The sequence below is a fragment of the Lepisosteus oculatus genome, chromosome 8 (genome assembly GCF_040954835.1).
Source record: "Lepisosteus oculatus isolate fLepOcu1 chromosome 8, fLepOcu1.hap2, whole genome shotgun sequence".
Taxonomy (NCBI): Eukaryota; Metazoa; Chordata; class Actinopteri; order Semionotiformes; family Lepisosteidae; genus Lepisosteus; species Lepisosteus oculatus.
The window spans coordinates 15,408,039-15,427,906 of record NC_090703.1 but is presented as its reverse complement, the minus strand read 5'-3'; the positions used below and the strand labels follow the sequence as shown (position 1 = coordinate 15,427,906).

Here is a 19,868-nt window from a genome sequence, read left to right as displayed (position 1 = left end):
CACAAAATGTTGTGAGAGCTGTTCATTACAGTGAAATTGCACATGAAAAAAAAGATGAGAGAAATATATAAGTATATTTATATTTTAATATATATAAACATTTTTGTTGTGAGCTGCAGGTTTTAGCTTCACTTTTGTATTTTGATTAAATTAATTTTCATACTGAGTGTGAGTAGGATATTCCTTCTGTATAATTTCTCATCTTCATAAGGTAATGCAATTGTTTTGAAAGGTTAAATCATGTTAAAATATTTCAAATTAAACATAACCTAAGCAGGGAATATTAGAAAACCTAAAGTGTGGTCCTAAAAATGAATTCACAGGCAATGTTAATTTGTTCTTTTTATGATTGAATATTACCTTGGTGGTTTTCTCTGTTTCTCTTGCGTTTTTGTTCTTCTTTAATTGCTCAGTCCCCCCCCCCCCCCACCCCAGAAAAAAAAACAAACTTAGAAGACACTTCATTCAGTTTTAGGATTTCTGTGCTTCCATTATTTGTATTATTATGAAATGAATAATGTACATTTCTGATTGAGAGACTCCACGTAATTATTTGACCTGTACCTGTGACCTATAACAGTGGTTTAAAAGGACATAAATAGCATTCAGTTATCTTAAGGCTGAACCAAATTTTATAATATATGGCAATTCAGGCTGATATAGTATTTTAAGCCCTTTTTACTTTGTTCTTATTATTATTGATTTTCAGGAATTAGAATAAAATAGGTCCTATATGTCTAACAGTATACCAGCACTGTGCATATCTGTTTAAATTAACTTTGTCTTTTGCTTTTCTCATTTTAAGGTTGGAGTTTTCAGTAGTGCTATGGGACAAATCCAGTGCCAGAGACTCAAATAGTGAGCAGTTGCAATAAAGGTGGGACAGACCGCAGCATGCAGCAGTACCACACACAGGATTGAGCTCACCTAGAGGAACGCCGCTTCAATCTCTCTCCCCTTGATAGTTGTGTGGCGGCCCATGATCTTGGGGAGCTGTGTGCAGAGGGCGTGGCCTTACCTGACTGGCAGACATGGTCTCCTTCTGAATACCAGGCCAACTAGGGACCATGACCAGCTTGAAGCGTTCACAGACTGAGCGGGCTGTGGGTGGGTCCGTCCCTGCCACCGATGAATTCTACACCCGGCGCCTGCGTCTACCAAACGGAGGGGCGCCACCCCCCCGCAGCGAGAGCGCCCACCTTTCAGGATGCACCCCAGGGGTCCCCAAAATGGGGGTACGGGCAAGGGTTGCCGACTGGCCCCCTCGGAAGGATGGAGGAGTTTGGCATGTGACTGTGGAAACGGATTCGCCAAGTACTGCTGGTGGGGTTCAGAGCAGCTTGTCGGCCAAACTGGGTCACCTGATGAGTCCACAGGATTCGAACATGCTGCGTAACATCCAGAACACTCTGAAGAACAAAACTCAGAGTGGAAGCTCCAGCAGCACGGATGGTCGCTTCCTTTCGCCTGACGGCTATCTGGGCTCACCCCGCAAAGGCATGCGCCGCATTCGCCAGCGGAGCAACAGCGACATCACCATCAGCGAACTCGATGGCAGTGGTGATGGGGGGGAGGAATGGGGTTCTTCTGGTTTTAAGTGGTCCCCCTTACACCGGGAGTATGGCAGCACCTCTTCCATAGACAAGCATGGAGCCTCGGGCGAAAGCTTCTTTGACATGCTGAAGGGCTACCAGGGAGACAAGCCAGACCAGCGCAGTCCAGCGCCTGAGAAGCTGGGAGAGCTGCTCACCGTGGCACAGAAACAGGCGAGTGGTTTTGACCTGCCAGATGGGCCCATGTCATCTGGGGCACAACGGGGGAGCCCGTCGAGCAGGCTGAAGGACCGCGAAAAGCCCCTGAAGAGGCGCTCCAAGTCGGAGACGGGGGGCGACTCGATATTCCGTAAGCTGCGGAGCGTCAGGGCTGAAGGCGATTCTTCTCGGGCAGGCTCTGATGTGGAGGATGGGAGGTCGGATGATGGCGGCCCTCCTCCAAAGCCGTGGACTTGCCAGAAAGGGTTTGCCCACTATGACGTCCAGAGCATCTTGTTTGATCTGAATGAGGCAGTGCAGAACAGGCAGACTGCTGTCAAGCGCCGAAATACCACGACCGGCGCCTCTGCTGCTGCGGCCGCAGCCTCCACATCTTCTTCCCTTTCCTCGGGCCAGAGTGGGGCCTACAGCTCCCCCTCTGGCAGCCAGGAGGAGCTCAACTCCAAGGATAACCCCAGTCTGGACCCGGGGGATGACAAGAGCAATGATCTGGTGCTGAGCTGCCCCTGCTTCCGCAATGAGATTGGAGGAGAGGGTGAACGCAAGATAAGCTTGTCCAAACTGGGCACTATCGGAAGTGGGGGAGCAACGGGCAGCAGTGGAGGGGAGCCTAGCCCCTTTGAGTCCTCTCTTAGCTCCCACTGCACTAATGCTGGAGTTGCAGTGCTGGAGGTGCCCAAGGATAGCCAGTCACTACACAATGACCGGGTCAAGAGATACATTGTAGAGCATGTTGACCTTGGCTGCTACTACTACAGGAAGTTCTTCTATCTGAGAGGTGAGTGTCCAGGGTTCTGTCACACCAGTAAATTTTAAATCTAGCATTCGAAATACCTGTGAAGGTGACTTCTTCAGCATTAAGCGATTGCGTAAGGATTTCCCGAATTTGAATAGCTAGTGAAAAATACAAAAATAAAATGCACAGAGCCGAAGGATGACATGTTACTCTAGAAATGTTTTACTTTTTTATCTGATCTATGTTACTGGCACTTTTCATGTTAAGTAGAATAGTGACCAAATTCTTACCTGGCTTTTCTCTGTATTCCAATTACGACAACACTCCCAGTTAACATGTTTCACATGTTCTTTGATTCTGCCAATTTGAGAGGGGAAGAATACATTCTGAACCCCTAATTAAAACCCACTTTCAAAATCATGTTGAAAACTTAGCTTACAGTTTGCCACAAGCGGTTACTAGAACAATTGACAATTTGTAAATTATGTGTAAGAAGCTTTCAAAGTACTAGAAATTGAATTTTATTTTTTTTCTTCTCGACTCATCCTAGCCTCTGGGGATGGAGTTCTGCTTCACTGTGAAGCAGTGTTGAGATGCAATGATTTTGCTTTTAAAGGACAGAAGAATAATGTGATGCTGTGATAAACAGTGGCTTTTTATTCTTTTCCTACAGCTATAGGTAGCTCTAAAAATAATGGAATGTTTTCGATGTTAGTGACTTCTGCATGCAAGATAGGAGAGAGACTCTTGAGACCATAACATGTCTCAGTAGTGTCTGTCTTTGAAGTAGTACTACTACAGTAGGTTTTCCAGCACACATTGATTTATCAAACTCATACTTTGGCCATGGATAGCTCTTTCTTCTTCTTTCCTAGTAAATTTCCCTGCTGTATTTTCTAAATAAATATAATAACACTGTTTGGTTTCAGTATACCACTCTGAATTCTCTGTTTTATTTTTCTGAACCTTTTTGTATAAAATGTTACATTTTTTTGAGAAAAGTAAAAACATGTAAATGATAACCCCCATGCTATGAGTGGATACCCTCCTTCTTTCTGGTTCCTCCCTAAGGCCACATAAAAACGTATATTATAACACATGAAAAAAATATCAAAATGGGAAATGAGTCCAGTGATGCCAGAAGAGGGAATGCATAGTCACATATCAGAAAACCAGCATGTTTTTAGTGGTGCTGAGACCATCCAACCACCAACCACAAGTTTTTCAGCTGCTGTGAGAGGCCAAGATTACAGTTCTCCTTTAGTACTCCTCCTTGAGCACTTGCTAAGCGAGGACAAGGAATATCCTTGTATAGAATAGTGGCCAAAGAAAAGAAAACCTATCTCTAAAAACTACCCAAGTCTGTTAACATGTCAAAAGGTCACAATAGTACCTTATGGACAGAGAATACGTAAGGGATCACAGACAAACTTCATATGATCAACAAGTACAGTCTATGTTAAAATTTCACTTGAATATTTCAGTGATAAGGATTTTTCAAAGATTAATTTAAATTGTCCTGAATATCTCTGCTCTTTTTAGTGGTTTTAGAGAAAAAGGTGCATCAGTTTCCTCTGGTTGTATTATATACAGTAATCAGCCTTGAGCACAGTCAATGGTGAACACTGAAATTAGTCTAATTGTATATAAAAATATTTGTCTCCGTATCTGTTGTTCATCTTCTCAAGTGCTTGAAGGGAAGCACCTTTAGACTTTCAGGTGAGCTGAGCTGCCTGTCTTGTAACATTATTTTTCTAGCTTAGTTTTAGTGGGCCAGTGCCTGAAAGTTACAATTGAGTATCTGTCCTGCTTGTAATGGGTAATAACATGTAATAAGCAATGGTGTAGTTTAGGTAGGAGCACTGTAACTTTGACGTCAGTACATTTTGAATTTCATCACTACTTCTAGGCAGCGACTGCTTATGACGGGTAGAAATAAAGATCTTCCTTCCTTCATCATCAAGTCTCTTAGCTCATTAAAAATCAGTTCTAAACATTTTGTGTACATGGAACATTCAGGAACATTGGTTCCTAATGACCCATTTTAAATTGGGTTTTAAGACATTTTGCACTAATTTATGAATTTGTTGAAAAATGTTATCATTTACGAATTTTAAAAAGTATGAAATAACTAGTGATGCAGTAGATGTTCTTGGATTAAACATTGTTTTTTACAGCCTTTTGTTTTGACGGACGTAAATTGCAAGCTTCAGCATTTTAAAACTGTTAATTTTTATGTGATTAAAAACTTGCAGGAGGAGATATCTAAATACATGTTTTTTAAGCTCCTATGCCACCTAATTCTTTAGGTATTTAGGTACTGTAATCAAAATTAACTGCGAGTAAGGGTAACCGTTCTTTGGAGGATGGGGAACTGTTCACAGTCCTGGCGTTTGTGATTCTGTGATTGAACACATAGATCATGCAATAGATCATATACATTATGTGGAACCCCTAACCCAGTGTGAGTCATTTATGAGAGAGTTAAGAAATTGAATAATTTAACCATTTTAGAAAAAACGACTTGTGTTCATCAGGAGATATTTCGAGTTGAAGAAACACGGGCATCTTTTTGTCTGTGCCCCAGGAAGAAAGCTCTGTCAGAGGAGCATTTATCATATTGCCTGTTCCATTTCCCCCTGACTCCTATACCTCAGGGAATCTCTGTGCAAGGGGCAGACCCTGTCAGAATCGTTTTTCCTCTTAGGTATCGCCTGCAATTAGTTCTGAGTGTCTAACAGCCCTTCTGGGTCCTGTTTCCCTTCAGTTCGCTCATAGTAAATAGACATGAAGACAATTTGCCCCATTACTTAGCAGTTCAGCTCTCATCTCAGCCTGTCTCTGGCTCCTTGATGAAAGCAATACCTTTTTAATTCTTGCACTGACTGGGTGAAAACACAAGTGAAAAGAAAATTGTGCTGCCAGTCTTGTTAAGAAGGAGTGAAATCCGGCAAGAAGGAGTGATCTGGTTCATCATAGTGCAGGCAGAAGAATCTCTTTCTCTTACTCTATAACTCTGTAGCAATTTGCATTAAACTCCCTCATTTCTAACCGACGTCCTATACCTCTTCCTTCAGTTCTTACCAATGAATTCACTTGTATTCAATCCATCAGCTCTAATCGCCACGTTTTCCCCAATTTCCTGGGTCTAAACTGTTGACTGTTTTTAGGGCCCTGTATTCCTATCTATCACTTCCCACTGTCTTTAATTTAACCACTTTTCTGGCGTACAGGGAAGACAGGCTCTTGTCTTATTATTTCTCTGATTTGTCTTCCCTTGGTGTCTCACTCTGTTCTCTCCTCCCAGAGCACTGGAATTACTTTGGGGTGGATGAGAGTATTGGGCCAGTGGCCGTGAGTCTCCGCCGAGAGAAACTCGAAGACAATAAGGATCATGGACAGCAGTACAATTTCCGTGTCATCTTCCGGACCAGTGAGGTAGGAGCCACACTGCAGCCTATGTGTTTCAGCCTCCTGCAGGGCCTTAAGCAGTAAGGGAGAGCATTGTCAGATAATGGCACTGCTCCACATATACTTTCCTGAATCCAAGGAGCCTCTTCTGAAGTAAATCTGAAGAGAATTCTGTGAAAGTTGCAATAATTACAATTTAGCAAACTGATTCAGTCAGCATAATTCCATGATTAGTCTTAACAGAACAACAACATAAGATAAAGTTGTTACTCCTGATTTATAAATTGCAGTGACTTGAACTGAAATGTAATTCTGACACCCATCAAGAAAGAAATAAGGCTTTAAGTAATTTAGTCTGAGGTAGCCTGCCATGTCTCAGAGTAGGGGAAAAAAACATTGTTAATTGAATATGCATGTCTTATTTGTTAACCTGGTTAATATTCTATACCATTTTATATGGTCCAGCAAGTTTAGAAGATTTCCCTGGTCTAAAATTAAATTTGAGTCGAGCTTTGAGTTTATAGCTCTAGATATTGATATAGATTTTATTAAAATTATTTTTGTTAGCTTTCGTTTAAAACATTTAAAACACAAAACAATTTAATGTGATATTTAAAGTGTTTTGTAAAGTATTCAGGCCCTTGCCCAGTTTTCATATTTCATTGCCATCATGACATGTTGAAGTACCAATTAGCATTTGTTATATATACAACCTACTCCACACAGCACAAAGCAAGAAAGAAAAATGGAAAAGACATGATTGCACAAGTATTCTGACCCTTTCCTGTGACAAACCTAAATATATTCGGTATACAAAATTGCCCTAACAAGCCATACAGTTTGACATGTTGCCTCTGTCTGTGAGCAATTATAGTGGTTTAATTCAATTCAATTCCAAATACTTTATTCAGCCCCAGGATTAAAAATGTATGTACCTTTCTGTATGGTCCCTCAGTCAGATAGTGAATTGGAAGAACTGATTCAACTATGGAGACCAAGTAGCTTACAGAACAACTCAGGGATTGTTGTATATAGGCACAGATCAGGAGGACATAAAACAACCCTTAATATTTATTTGAGCATAGTGATGCCAATCATTAAGAAGTAGAAGCCACCCAGATTCTGCCTACTGTAAATCAGGATGTCCCTCCAGACTGATCAGCTGAGCTCGGAAGAAACTGGTTAGGGATGCTTCTATGTGTGAGCATAACAGCAACTTTAAAAGAGTTCGATAGTTTAGTGGCTGAGACAGGAGAAAATGTCCATGTCTCAAAATATCCTAGTCGCTCCACAAAGGGGGCTTGTATGAAACTTTCATATCCTTCATCGTTATAGTTAAATTATAGTGCAAACATGGTTTTGTAGTCAGATGTCAAAATTGGAACTTTTTTATATAAAACTGGATCTTGTGCAATCCCAGCAATGTGCATCACTCAGTCAACACTGTCCCTGTTGTCAAGCATGGTGTTGGCAGCAGTGTGTTATAGTTCTGCTTTTCATCATGATCATGATACCAAATATCACAGGTCTGAATATGTATGCAATCAGTAATTCCGTTTTTTTTCCACATAACATGTTGACATTTGCTTTCTTACCCTTAGAAGTCCTTTGAATCTTCAGGTTTTGGAAAAAAATATTACATTTAAACAGATGCATATGCCTGCCTTTGTAATTTGTATTACCATAAGAAAGTCTAGTTGCTTTTGCAGGGCAATGTAGTATCTCAATTTTCTTAAAGGTCAGATTGTAAACAGTATATAAATCTATAATATATGTGTATATTTGTATGCTATTTAAAATATTTTTTTAATTAAATGCATTATCAAATCATGTCATGGAATGCAAATTTAACCTGAACAGATTTCCTTGAAATGTGCAAACAGTGGGCAATTTGATATGGAAAGACTGGAAAGATCTTTTTGTTTTAAGCATTGTATAGAACTGCATGATAGTACATTTGTCTTTGCGCTCTGACCCCAAGCTTCTCTCCCTGTCTGTATGTCTTATGGAGAGCAAGTTGGGGTATGCGAAAAGACAAATTCCGAATACAAGAAATTATATATGGCCAGTAAAGTGATCTTCTTCATCATCATGATGAATGTGAGGAGAGTTATAACATGACATCATGTGTTAAGTGACTGATATAAGATCAGTAATGGTAACAATCTACTTCACTCACACAGTGCAACTGTTTGTCCTTGTAAGCACACTGCAGTGTCAACTGCTGTTAAGGCCTCATCATTTTTTGATGTAGTTTGCAAAACTAGAGAAGTCTGCCTTTCAGTACCATTATTCTGGATCCTATTAGGTTAGGGTTAAAGTAGGCCATCTATTAGAAGAACAGGATCTTTGCTATCTGCTTTCACTCCCATGAGAGCAGAGGGTTTCTTGCAGGTGAGAATATAAAGCTGCAGCCTGGAAAACAATAAATTGCCTCTTCTCACCTAACATTGTTTTACCCAAAACTTGGATGCCAGGTTTAATGTAGATTTTCTTCTGTCACAGGAAGAGGCTTTTTACCATGGGCACAATATCCCTTTGTTTTGTGCTGGTGGTTTGGAGTCAGGGTGTGCAAGAGAGAGACGTCTTTGCCTTCTAGCAGCATATGAGACCAGAGTTCATATACAGTTCAGTCTACTATGAACATACTTTTTCTATTGGGTTCCAAAATCAATCCTGAATAATACACATTATTGTCAGGTCACAATAATCCATTTTATGGTTTGCAGAACAAAGCACAGTAGTTCCTGGCTGTTCCACACCCTCGTAGCAGTCCGTGACCTCAAGTTGTTTGGCTGTTGTAAAGTGAGAACTGTTGCCCTTTGTTGATAGTGCTCGACCCAGAAATGTCTTCAATAGGGATTGCTTTCATGGGGTTTACATTTATCATGTGGCCTAGCAAAGGTGATTGAGGTAAATTCCCAGAGATACAGATGATCACACAGAAGACATTTTGTTCCTTCAGTCTCTGTTCAATTCTATTCATTTTCTGAATCACTATAAAAGATGAAGGTCATGTGCTTTACATGATCCACTGATACTCGGGCTCACTGAATGGCATTCCCCTTCTCCTTTGTGGCTCTGTAACCTCTTCACTTGCTCTGTGTCTTTAATCCAGCTGACCACATTGAGGGGGTCCATCCTGGAGGATGCGGTGCCCTCCACTTCGAAGCATGGCACAGCGCGTGGGCTTCCTCTTAAAGAGGTGCTGGAGTACCTTGTGCCAGAGCTCAATGTACACTGCCTGCGCCTCGCCCTCAACACGCCCAAGGTTACTGAGCAGCTGATGAAGCTAGATGAGCAGGGGGTAGGAAAAACATTAACACTGTTTGTTTTTTCCCCAAAAGAAATGCATCTCCTGTTTAGTGAGATAACAACAAGCGGAGTTTTTGTTGCCTTGTCGAACTACCTTCACACGATAATAGCTCCTGGTGTCATGTCTAGAATTCAAGATGATTGAAGTAAAGTAAAGAATTGCGGCATGGGGTTGTTGAACAGATGGGATAGGTGAATGCCCATCTGTTGTAGAAAACGGAGCTGCTTTATATGTACAGTTATATGCACAGAGTATGCATATATTTTTTATATATTGTGCTGCAAAAAATATAACTTTAAAAAAATCAGGCTGAATTTCATGCTGCATTGAAATGTAAGCATCCCTTGCATTTCATGGGTTAAAATGATGCCTCCGACTTGAGAAGAATACGTCTTTTCTTTGTATCAGCCTAACTGGTCTGTTTGCGTTCTCCTTCCTTAGCTTAGCTTTCAGTTGAAGGTGGGCATCATGTACTGCAAGGCGGGCCAGAGCAGCGAGGAGGAAATGTACAACAACGAGTCAGCAGGACCAGCCATGGAGGAGTTCCTGCAGCTGCTGGGGGAGCGGGTTCGACTGAAGGGCTTCACCAAGTACCGGGCACAGCTCGACACCAAGAGTACGTCCTGCCTGGGCCTGGTGGGGGGGTTAGGCTACAGCCTGAGGTGATGCTCAGAGAATTAAGAGTTGCTGTGTGCTGTGACTGGGAACAGGTGAGGTCAGGAAGAGATTTTATCTGAAACCTGTTGACATGTACAGATGCTTAATTAGATAATTGCTAACCATAAATAACTAAAGGATGAAAATGAAATTTCCATAATACATCACTTAATCCTGACAGGCAGTCTTCTAAGACACACTCTCAATAGTTTGTTGAATCACGGAGTCAGAAATGTAATGCTTTCTGTAGCATCACAGAAACAAGTGTCTTTTGGATACTTGTTTTTCTTTGCTGCTGTTTGTTACAAGCGGCTTTACTGGACAAATGCCCTTTTATTGCACACAGTTGAAAATGCAGCTCTTCCTAATGCAATAATGTATTTACTGGTGCTACAGTTGTCAGGCATGATCCACTACTCTGTTTATAGCAAAAATTAGTTTTAGCAATGACTCTGATTGTAATTATAGATTATAAGTATAGTGCCATTGACCTGTTTGTGTTTTGAAATTTGAGGTAGGAAATGGGGTGGTGAGATTATTCTCTTTGAGAATCAAAGAGAGATAAAGAAGTGCAGAAGATGTAAAAATACCAGCATTAGTGGTGATAAAGTGGAATTGAAACTCCTGTCTTGCTTAATTACAGCGGATTCCACTGGGACCCACTCTCTCTACACGACATATAAAGACTATGAGATCATGTTCCATGTGTCCACCATGCTGCCCTATACGCCTAACAATAAACAGCAGGTAACATTATACCCCATTTATTTAGTAGTATTTCACATATCAGGCCTAAGTACTTAGGGATGTTTCACAGGCAAGGATCAAGAATGTAGTTTTTTTTCAGTGAGTTTCAGTTAAAAGGGAAAAAGCATTCAACTTGTTTGTAGACGATGTGTAACTGTAGTCCACTCCTTTATTTCCTCCCAGTCCCTTCTTTTGTTTGTTAGAATACTTCCAGTGAGGTTTTCCTTTGCATGTAAAGTCTTTTAAGTTAGGGAGAAATGCATTTAAATAGAATTGCTTTCCTACATAAACTGGATCTTGCTTGCAATAGTTAGATTTTTGATTTTCACCCCGTGATATTTTGTGCTCTGCACAACAGAGACATTTATATAATTTGCTTAGTAATAATTTACTCAGTATAATGTAACCTCAGTTTGGGTTTAGAATGACAAGGCAGCACCATCTGTAAATGAATTGGATTTAAGGTTTCTGAAGAAGTGCTCATAGTGCCATTTGAAAAAGTCTCCCTACACAAGCACCCGATACAGGTTTCCTGGTCTTGCAGCTGCTGAGGAAACGTCACATCGGGAACGACATCGTGACCATCGTGTTTCAGGAACCTGGGGCCCAACCCTTCACCCCCAAGAACATCCGCTCCCATTTTCAGCACGTCTTTGTAATCGTCCGGGTACACAACCCCTGCTCAGACAACACCTGCTACAGGTAAAGCATAGCACCATGGAGCACAAGGTTGAATTTTGGGTTCATTTTAGCACATTTTAGCATCCAGCTACTATTTTATAAATGTGCATAGGCAACAGGTTATGCCATTTTGAAGTTTTTCCAATAGTTGAAAATACAATTTCACTTGACTGTAAATTTGGATTTTTAGTTATGCAATAGTATTAGAAATGTTCTGTTGTATAAGCTTTTCATAAAAGCTTTGATGAAATGGAATCGCCATTTTAAAAAAAATGTCCGTATTTAACTGAAACATTCAGACCTAATATAGTTAATCAGATGTTTTACATTTAGATATCAAAATCACTGAAATTGTGGAAAAAATGAAGCTCAGAGAATTTTAGATTGAAGTGTGACACACTGTCAAAATAAAAACATTACAAAGCTAATTTAAGATATGACTTTTCCTGAACATTAACACGGTCTTGCAACAGTGACTTAATTATCCATTGGAGAGACTGCTGTGGAATATTCTGCCACTCTTATTGTGTAGCTGCAGCCGGCTGGTAAGGATTTGCCACTCACAGTTGTCTCCTGTTGGTGATGAGGGCAAGTTGATTCCATGGATATTGTATTGGAGCTTGCATTGCCCTATTAAGAAATACTTAAGTATTGGCAGGTAGGAACAGAAACATTGTTATTTTTAGGACTTTGTCCCTGTACCTCTGTGCAGTAAGGTTGCCCTCAGTCTCTATCAGAGGTTTTCTGGTATTAAAGGTGTACCTTCTCACATGATTGAGTTTCATCTACCCCGCTGGTTGGCTTCATCAAAGCAACAGTCAGCATAATGGTCATCATGGCATTTTCCACTAGGTCTGTCATGGGCAAAGCTAGAGTCATTGGAACTAAAACACACCACCTCTCACCTGCTGTCAGAGAGGTGTTTCTATGTCAGGGCGGTTTGGTTCTTCCATCTGGTTTGTGTGCAATCTTTCTGCTATCATCCATCCTGTACATTCTTTATACAGTTTCATGCAAAAGTTTGGGCACCCCTGGCCAAATTACATGTTTTTTAAAAAGTGAAAAGAAGTTAACACAACCTCTGCAGCGAACAAACTTAAACTTGACATATTAATGCAAAATAAGCACAGTTACTGGTTATTTGCTAAATTTACAGATTGAAAAAAATAAAACATGAAATGTGGCATGTGAAAAAGTTTGGACACCCTTCCAGTTGATCCACTAGTGTTATTTTTTTTTTGTAAGGTCTCAGAACTTAATTGACTCGTTAGGCCTTAATCTAAGTCAGGTGATGACAATTCCAGAGCTTAATAAATTCTCTGACTCTTTGAACCTCTCAGGGTGTTGTGCTTACACTCAACAACCATAGGCTCCTCTAAGCAGCTGACTGAGGATCAGAAAATAAAGATAATTGACTCTTACAAAGCAGTGGAAGGCTATAAAAAGATATCTAAACGCTTCCTGCTTGCAATTTCCACTCTCTGAAATGTCATTAAGAAAGAAGAAGGGGAGTTAAGGGGAGATGTTTAAGTGAAGACAATCTGGAAAACCAAGAAAAATCTCCAATAGAACTGCTCTAAGACTGATCAGGAATGCAAAACAAAATCCCCATATCACTGCAAAGGACCTGCAGGAAGGTTCAACTGGGACAGGAGTAGTGGTGCACCGGTCCACTGTGTGGCATTGCTTGCACAAACATGACCTGCATGGAAGAGTCATCAGATGGAAACCTTACCTGCGATCTCATCGCAAAAGTCAACGTCTGAAGTATGCAACACAAGACTTGGATAAGCCAGAGGCAGTTTGGAACCAAGTACTGTGGTCCGATGAAGTCATAATTGAACTCTTTAGCTCCAATCACCAAAGGTATGTTTGGAGAAAAAAAGGAGAAGCATTTGAAGAAAAGAAAACCTTGCCAATTGTCAAGCATTGGGGTGGATCTATTATGCTTTGGGGTTGTGTGGCAGCCAGTGGCACTGGAAATATTGTGTGGGTAGAGGGAAGAATGGATTCTACTAAGTTTCAACAAATCCTGGAAGCTAATGTCCCACAGTCAGTGAAGAAACTGAAGCTGAAAAGAGGTTAGATATTACGACAAGACAATGATCCAAAACATACCTAAAAATCAACCATAAACTACTTCAAGAAACAAAAGATTAAGGTTTTGGAATGGCCTTTACAGTCCCCAGACTTTAATATTACTGAAAATCTGTGGGTAGATCTCAAACATGCAGTGCATGGAAGACAACCTAAGAATATTTCTGAACTAGAAATATAGTGGGAAAACTAGTGGGAAAAAATTCCAAAACAAGAATAGAAAGACTGTTAGCTGGCTACAAGAAACATTTGGAGGCTGTTATTTCTGCCAAAGGGGGTGTTACTAAGTACTGACTGATAGGGGGCCCAAACTTTTGTACTTGCCACATTCACTATTTTATTTTTTTCAATCTATTAAATTCAGCAAATAAATAGTAACTGTGCATTAAAATTAGCAGAAATATGTCAAGTTTAAGTTTGCTGCTGCAGAGGTTGTGTTAACTTGTTTTCACTTAGAAAATCAACAAAACATGTAATTTGGCCAGGGGTGCACAAACATTTGCATACAACTGTACGTACAGTGGTTTGGAACATTTAACTTCATTAAAGTTGATGATGACGCTGTCCTTATCTCCTCCAAGATGTAGACACTGACTATAGGACTCTGTCCGATTCTTTTGTTGAATGGTCTAACAGCTATAATCTGTTGATTATAGAAAGCAACCACCAGTTGTCAAATCAACAGTCATTTAGGAGCATGAAATTTTCAGCAGTTACAAATAGCCTGGCTCTGTTGTTGAAATGCCTCGTTAACCGTCGAATGACAAGTTAATCGTTGAGGAAAATACAGATGCCATATGTAAGAAGAGCTATCAGCAACTGTTCTTCTTGAGAAACCTCTGCTCTTTTAATTGAGTGTAGTACAATGACTTTATTCCATAAAACTTTGATTATATCTGTTTTAACATTCACTGGTAGCCTGCTATTTGGTAACTATAGTATTTGTCATGAAATCAGAGTGAGGAGGATAGTGAAGGTAGCCAGTAGAGATTTTGCTGCACAACAGCTACAGCTAGCTGACATCTACATAATAGTGTGGAAGGCCAGTATAAGCACTGACTGCCATGACCGCCCCTTGCACAGTAAGTTTGAGCTCCTTGCATCAGGGTGTTGATTTAGACTGCCTAGATTAAAGTGCAATAGAACGATGTTCTCTTTTATTCCTACGGCTGCTCAGTTTGCACAAGTAATTAATTGATTGATATATTTTATTTTCATCATGTACCTGTATGTATTTTAAGTATCTGTTTCGCTCACTTTTTATGTATTTTATGTTGGACTGTTTTTTTTATTTTTATAGATTCATGTTGTGTTAAAAGTATTATGTCTTGTGTCCATCTTTTTTTGTCCCCCCTGCAAAACAGTTCCCGTCTGGGAACTAAGAAAGCTGTCAACCTCTTATGTCCGAATGGTCTTCGAGCGCTTCATTTTTATGCACAAGGCACACTGCAGTCACTGCACTGATACTCAGGTTATTTCTTCCTGCAGTTTTTCATGCTGTAGCTTCTACAGTCTAAAATGATTACACAGACTGATGTGATGGTCCCAGGCCAGTGTGGTGATTCTCTGTCCTTCAGGATGTGCTCAGTCCTTCACAGTTCCTAGTTTCCTAGTGTCTCTGGATTACCGAAAAGGTTTTTTGTGCTGAATGTCTCACTCTGCAGTGTTTTCCATGGAAAGGGAGCCATAAATCATGGTGATAGCCAACAGAAACTCAAGCAGGGCATGGTAGTTATTTTCTGTTCTTGTGTTAATTAAAATCATGTCCTTTTTAATGGCAGTTTATATAGTTGCTTGCTCAATGCTTTTTGGCATTTTCAGCTCAAAATGTTATCCAAGCAGTCCTACTCAGTCAGTCTGCTCACTATTTAAATGTGTGCATGTACATGGTGGTTTAAAATATTTCAGAGTTTGATTGAGAGAGAGGGATTTTTATTATCCCCAAGGGGGCAATTTGTTTCACAGCAGACAACAAAAAAAAACAGCAGAACATAGACATATGAACAAAAATCATCTTGTTCTTAAACCTTAAACTTAAACCTGTTTGTTTTTAAATTGGGAAATCTGTAACTGCATTCTGAGGTGAGTGAAAATGATTAATTAATCTAAGGGTGTTAAGCATTCCCTAGGATGGAATATACTTTACGCAGGATTTGTAACTGATAGACGTGGGGTAGGTATAGCACCACTGACTTTCTGATGTAGTTTGACAATTCAGGATTTGTATTGTTCCTGTGTATGAAAATGCTTCTTTGTGCTTTTGAACACCAAGTTGTATTTTATAGTGACAATTTCACAAACAACATTCACACCTCAGATAAACCTCACAGGCTATGATATTGGCATGGCTTTAGCTTACTTAAGTTATATTCTGCAGTTTTTGTGTGAAATGTAAGATTTACACCAGTCTTGCTAAGGTGGAAGTTAAGCTGTTATCATGCAATATAAAAACTTAATAACAATGGGAATGCAAAGAAATAATGGTTTATTTAGTTTTTTAAAGACCCTTTTAGACACTAAGAGGAAGGTTGCAGTGTTCAGTTTCCTGCCTTTATTGTAAATCACATTGCGTTGGTTTCCTTTGAAGAATCTTTTTAGTAAAATTAGTAATTTCTCTTCAGTTTACAGTAATAGTTGTTTGCAATACTATGGCTTTAATAATAAAGAAGATACTCATTATTTTGTCCAAATAATTTTCCTTAAGTGATTGGATGGTTGGTAAAGGGGAGTTAAATGAATTATGTGGTTGTGGAGGCAGATCTAGGTTTCTTGGATACATGAGTTTTTGTTTTAGGAGGCTTGTGTTTGGGGGGAAAAAAATAGTCATAAAGGGTCGAATTATTGTGGAAGCAAATCTCTCTTGATTAATAGGGAAATTTCCCTGACAGCGATAAAAGACCATCTTCAAACTAATGTAGCAGATGTTATTTTTTGTCTACTTTATAGAAGAGTCTTTGAAATTCACCAAGTAGAAATGGAAGTAGAGCAAATTAAAATGTCATTTTTTTTCTAAGCCCTACAGAAAAAGGGACGCTTTGTAATCATGAAGTAGCAGCAAACAAGGCAGACTGTCACTTCTAGCACCATTGTTCTTTCTTTTGCTCAAGAACATCAAGCTAATGGGGATGCTAATTGCTAATCAGGTTTATTACGCACTAGTCTAATTGTTCCCCTGGGGAGCCTTGTTCCCTTGCTAAGTGCACCGTGTGGCATTTTAAAGAGACAAAAACCTATTGCAGACAAAATCACCGTATTGAGCGAAATTGCCAGCCTGCAGCCTTGTTTCCTGCCAACTGCACCTTTCCCCAGAGGAGCTGGTGTCTGGATTGTGTTGACAAGTGACATGCCATATTCCAAAGCCTTGCTGAGTTTTTTTTTCTTTCGCCCTGTTCTTCACCAAAGAACCTTACCTCTGTCTAGGTACAAGTACATCTCTGTTCTCTGCACTTGTCACCACAGCAGTAGAGCTCCATGGGAAACTGGCATCTGAAAGGGAACAGGGCTTCCTAAGTGGAACGGGTTTGACCGCTGCACTCTGTGATTGTAAATAATTATAACCTGTCGTGCCAAGTGTGGAATATGTGGTATATGCATTCATCTCAGCAAAGGAATCTAATATAGCCAAATGTCAGTGGATTTAAATGGGGCTGCTGGCATTTCTGCTTATTTTGAGACGTGTTGGACAGTAATCTAAAGACAACTTGTGGGCAGTGGTTTTATTCAGCAGCCTTTCAGATTTGTAGACAAGAGCTTGAATGTAGTTCACTTTGCAGCTTTTTTTTAGATACTCAGTGTTATCCCTCAGGGACATACAAGTCCTTACTACTCAACTAGATGTGTGCAACCTTGGATCTTCCAATCCATGCTGTTTTAGAACTCTCTCTAATACTTTTAATTACTCAATTGAGCACTGTTTGATTAACACGGGTGAATAGAAATATATAAAAATAGAAGAGTTTATGTTGCTTCCCCATTCGGTAGCCCACCTCATCATACAGGCCTCTTGAGCTCATTTAAAGGCCATATTAAGACCAAAGGGTCAAAGGTCAACATTAACTAAATTGCTGGAAGCAATAAAGCAAAATATCAGAAATGCTAAAACAGTACTTGTATGGTGTATGCAGTATATATGAAAGAGTATTTATTGAAATACGCTTTTGTCTTTTCACTTTAGTAATTTTTATCGGGGGTATTTCAGATTTTTGAATGCTTTGCTTGAGTCATGTTCCCTCACAGTTTTCTCTGTTTAAGCCTATTTAGCCTATTCATTTAGGACATGTCATACCTACAAGCCTGGGAATATATCTAGACAGCTTCCAGATTATTTATGTAATTCTAGAATATTATTGAGAATATTCCAGATTATTTATGTCAAGTGATGACCAGAGTTGTGGATAGTATTCTGAATGAGGTTCTGCTGTTTGTATTTTAATTAAAATCTGCTATTAACAGTGTATCCTAACAGTGTATCCTTTGTTTGACTTTTGTGTTTTTGCTCCAGTCTTAAATATAAATATATCTACATAAAAAAATATTTCCATAAATACTGAGTTTCATGCTCAGTGTTTCCAATATTATATTTATTCAGTAGTTTGTTTTTTATAATCTGTGAACTTGATTATAATCTGTATGATATAAATGTGGAAGAATCGGTGGTCTTTTACACCACCGCATTGTGAGAATTCACTCATTGGTTGTACCTAATCTGGTTCTTTTATAAGGAACTTGAGCAATAGCCTTCCGAAAATTCAAACAAACTATAAATATGCTCTATTTGATTGTTCCATTACTGCTGTTGAGTGTTCAGAGAATTTGTAGCATGACCTACCATTTCTAAATCCATATTGATTATTTTGTAGTCCTACTGCCAAACACGTGCTCCAGGGGGTTGAGTTGTAATACATTTTTCCATGATGTGACATGTTAATGAAATACAACAAATCAAACAGATGAACCAAAACATAATTTAATTGGTACTGGTTGTGAAAAACTTAAGTCAAAATAACAGTAACTTTTCTTTAAATTCAGTGCCTGCATCTTTTCAACTCTCAGGGTTTTCAGTTGTTTGCAGAAGGGAATTTCTCTCCTACAGTCAGATATAGACTGATACAAAGGAATCGTCTGGCACACAGTGATGACCCTTTTTTTAGAATGATGCAGCCTCTTGTTTTATTTGTTAAATAAGTGGGCTTTAATATGAAGGTCCCTGCCATTCATTGACATTCTCCTGCAACTCCTCTGTGGGGTACCCAACTAAAAGCTACCGTGCTGTGTTGGACGAAAGTGTTTCTACTTTCTCATGCTTTTGTTATTTATTCTGCCTGAGCAGGGCTTTGGCATTCCTCCTGGTTTAGGAGGTAGCAGTATTCATGTCTTCCAGGGCTGTGTAACCAAAGCTACCTTCAGAGAGTTAAACCCTTCTGGTCTGGGGTCTCTGGATTGGAACGCTATTTTCCCCTGTCTCTTTGACAAGTTTGAAGCCCAGTTTTTTTTTCCAGAAACATTGTCAAAACAAACTGGATTTCATTCCTTCCCTCCACAGATCCAGCACTGGGTTCTTTGCATACCAGACAATACAGGAAGCTTTAGATGTCCGTTCCAGCAGATTAATGAAAGGAAGCATGTGTGGGTGTGTGGATAGGGGTTTGTGTGTGTGTAGGGGTGGCAAACTCACTCCATGTGACCACATTTTATATGCAGTAATGTAGCGGTACCTTTGTTGAGGCGGCAAACCTTGTAAATATTAAAGGAGGAATCCCACAAACATGTAATAAGGGGAAAGTTAAGGCAGCGCAATAGCATGTTCCACATTATTAAAAAAGAATGTTGTTTTATCCCAATCAGCCCCCATTTGAATCCTCGTTGTGTAAATCGTAATTTAGGAAAGACCTTAAGAGTATGGGATGGTAAAAAGAAAAAAATCTGCTTTCAGAATATTTTGATTTTTATCTGCCTGGATATTGTATAACATTAAAGATGTATACAAAAGCAAAAAAAAAATTAAATTTCCTAGTTTTATCTTACTGCCAGTATGCAATTTGTAATTCCCTTTTATTAAATGTAAGTTATCATAGGTGTCATCAAGACAGTAGTTGTTAAATGATCAAAGGAAATATTTAGTTTTTTTGTTGCAGTATATCTTTACATAATCCTCCTTATTTGGTTTCCAGAGGTACTTCACTGGTAAAAGTCTTCACTTGGGGTGAACATTAAATCATACTAATATGGTCTAGAGACATTACAAGCCCTGGTGCAGGACACCATCAGGGTCTTTTTGTTGATTTTATCCAAACACACCCCACTTGAATTGGTCATGATGGTTATTTGTCTTAGGTATGTAGTAACAGTGGCATTAAGTACATCTGATAACGATTTAGCTGCATTTGATATATCTATAAAATTTGAAAATGCCTGTTGGCTTCCCCTGCTATTGTCTTAGGCACAATATATT

General features: G+C 39.5%; 1 protein-coding gene across 3 annotated transcripts in view; it reads left to right on the top strand.

The window, feature by feature from the left end:
* The window catches only part of sipa1l1 (signal-induced proliferation-associated 1 like 1), a 122,681-nt gene that overhangs the window by 74,044 nt on the left and 28,769 nt on the right, over nt 1–19,868 (top strand). For all 3 annotated transcript variants that reach the window (XM_015350787.2, XM_015350784.2, XM_015350785.2), the window contains exons 3-8: nt 806–2,550; nt 5,816–5,946; nt 9,038–9,226; nt 9,677–9,851; nt 10,536–10,639; nt 11,184–11,341. In XM_015350787.2, the coding sequence (XP_015206273.1) occupies nt 1,068–2,550; nt 5,816–5,946; nt 9,038–9,226; nt 9,677–9,851; nt 10,536–10,639; nt 11,184–11,341 (2,240 nt within the window). In that variant the 5' untranslated portion in view covers nt 806–1,067. The remainder of the gene's footprint in view (nt 1–805; nt 2,551–5,815; nt 5,947–9,037; nt 9,227–9,676; nt 9,852–10,535; nt 10,640–11,183; nt 11,342–19,868) is intronic.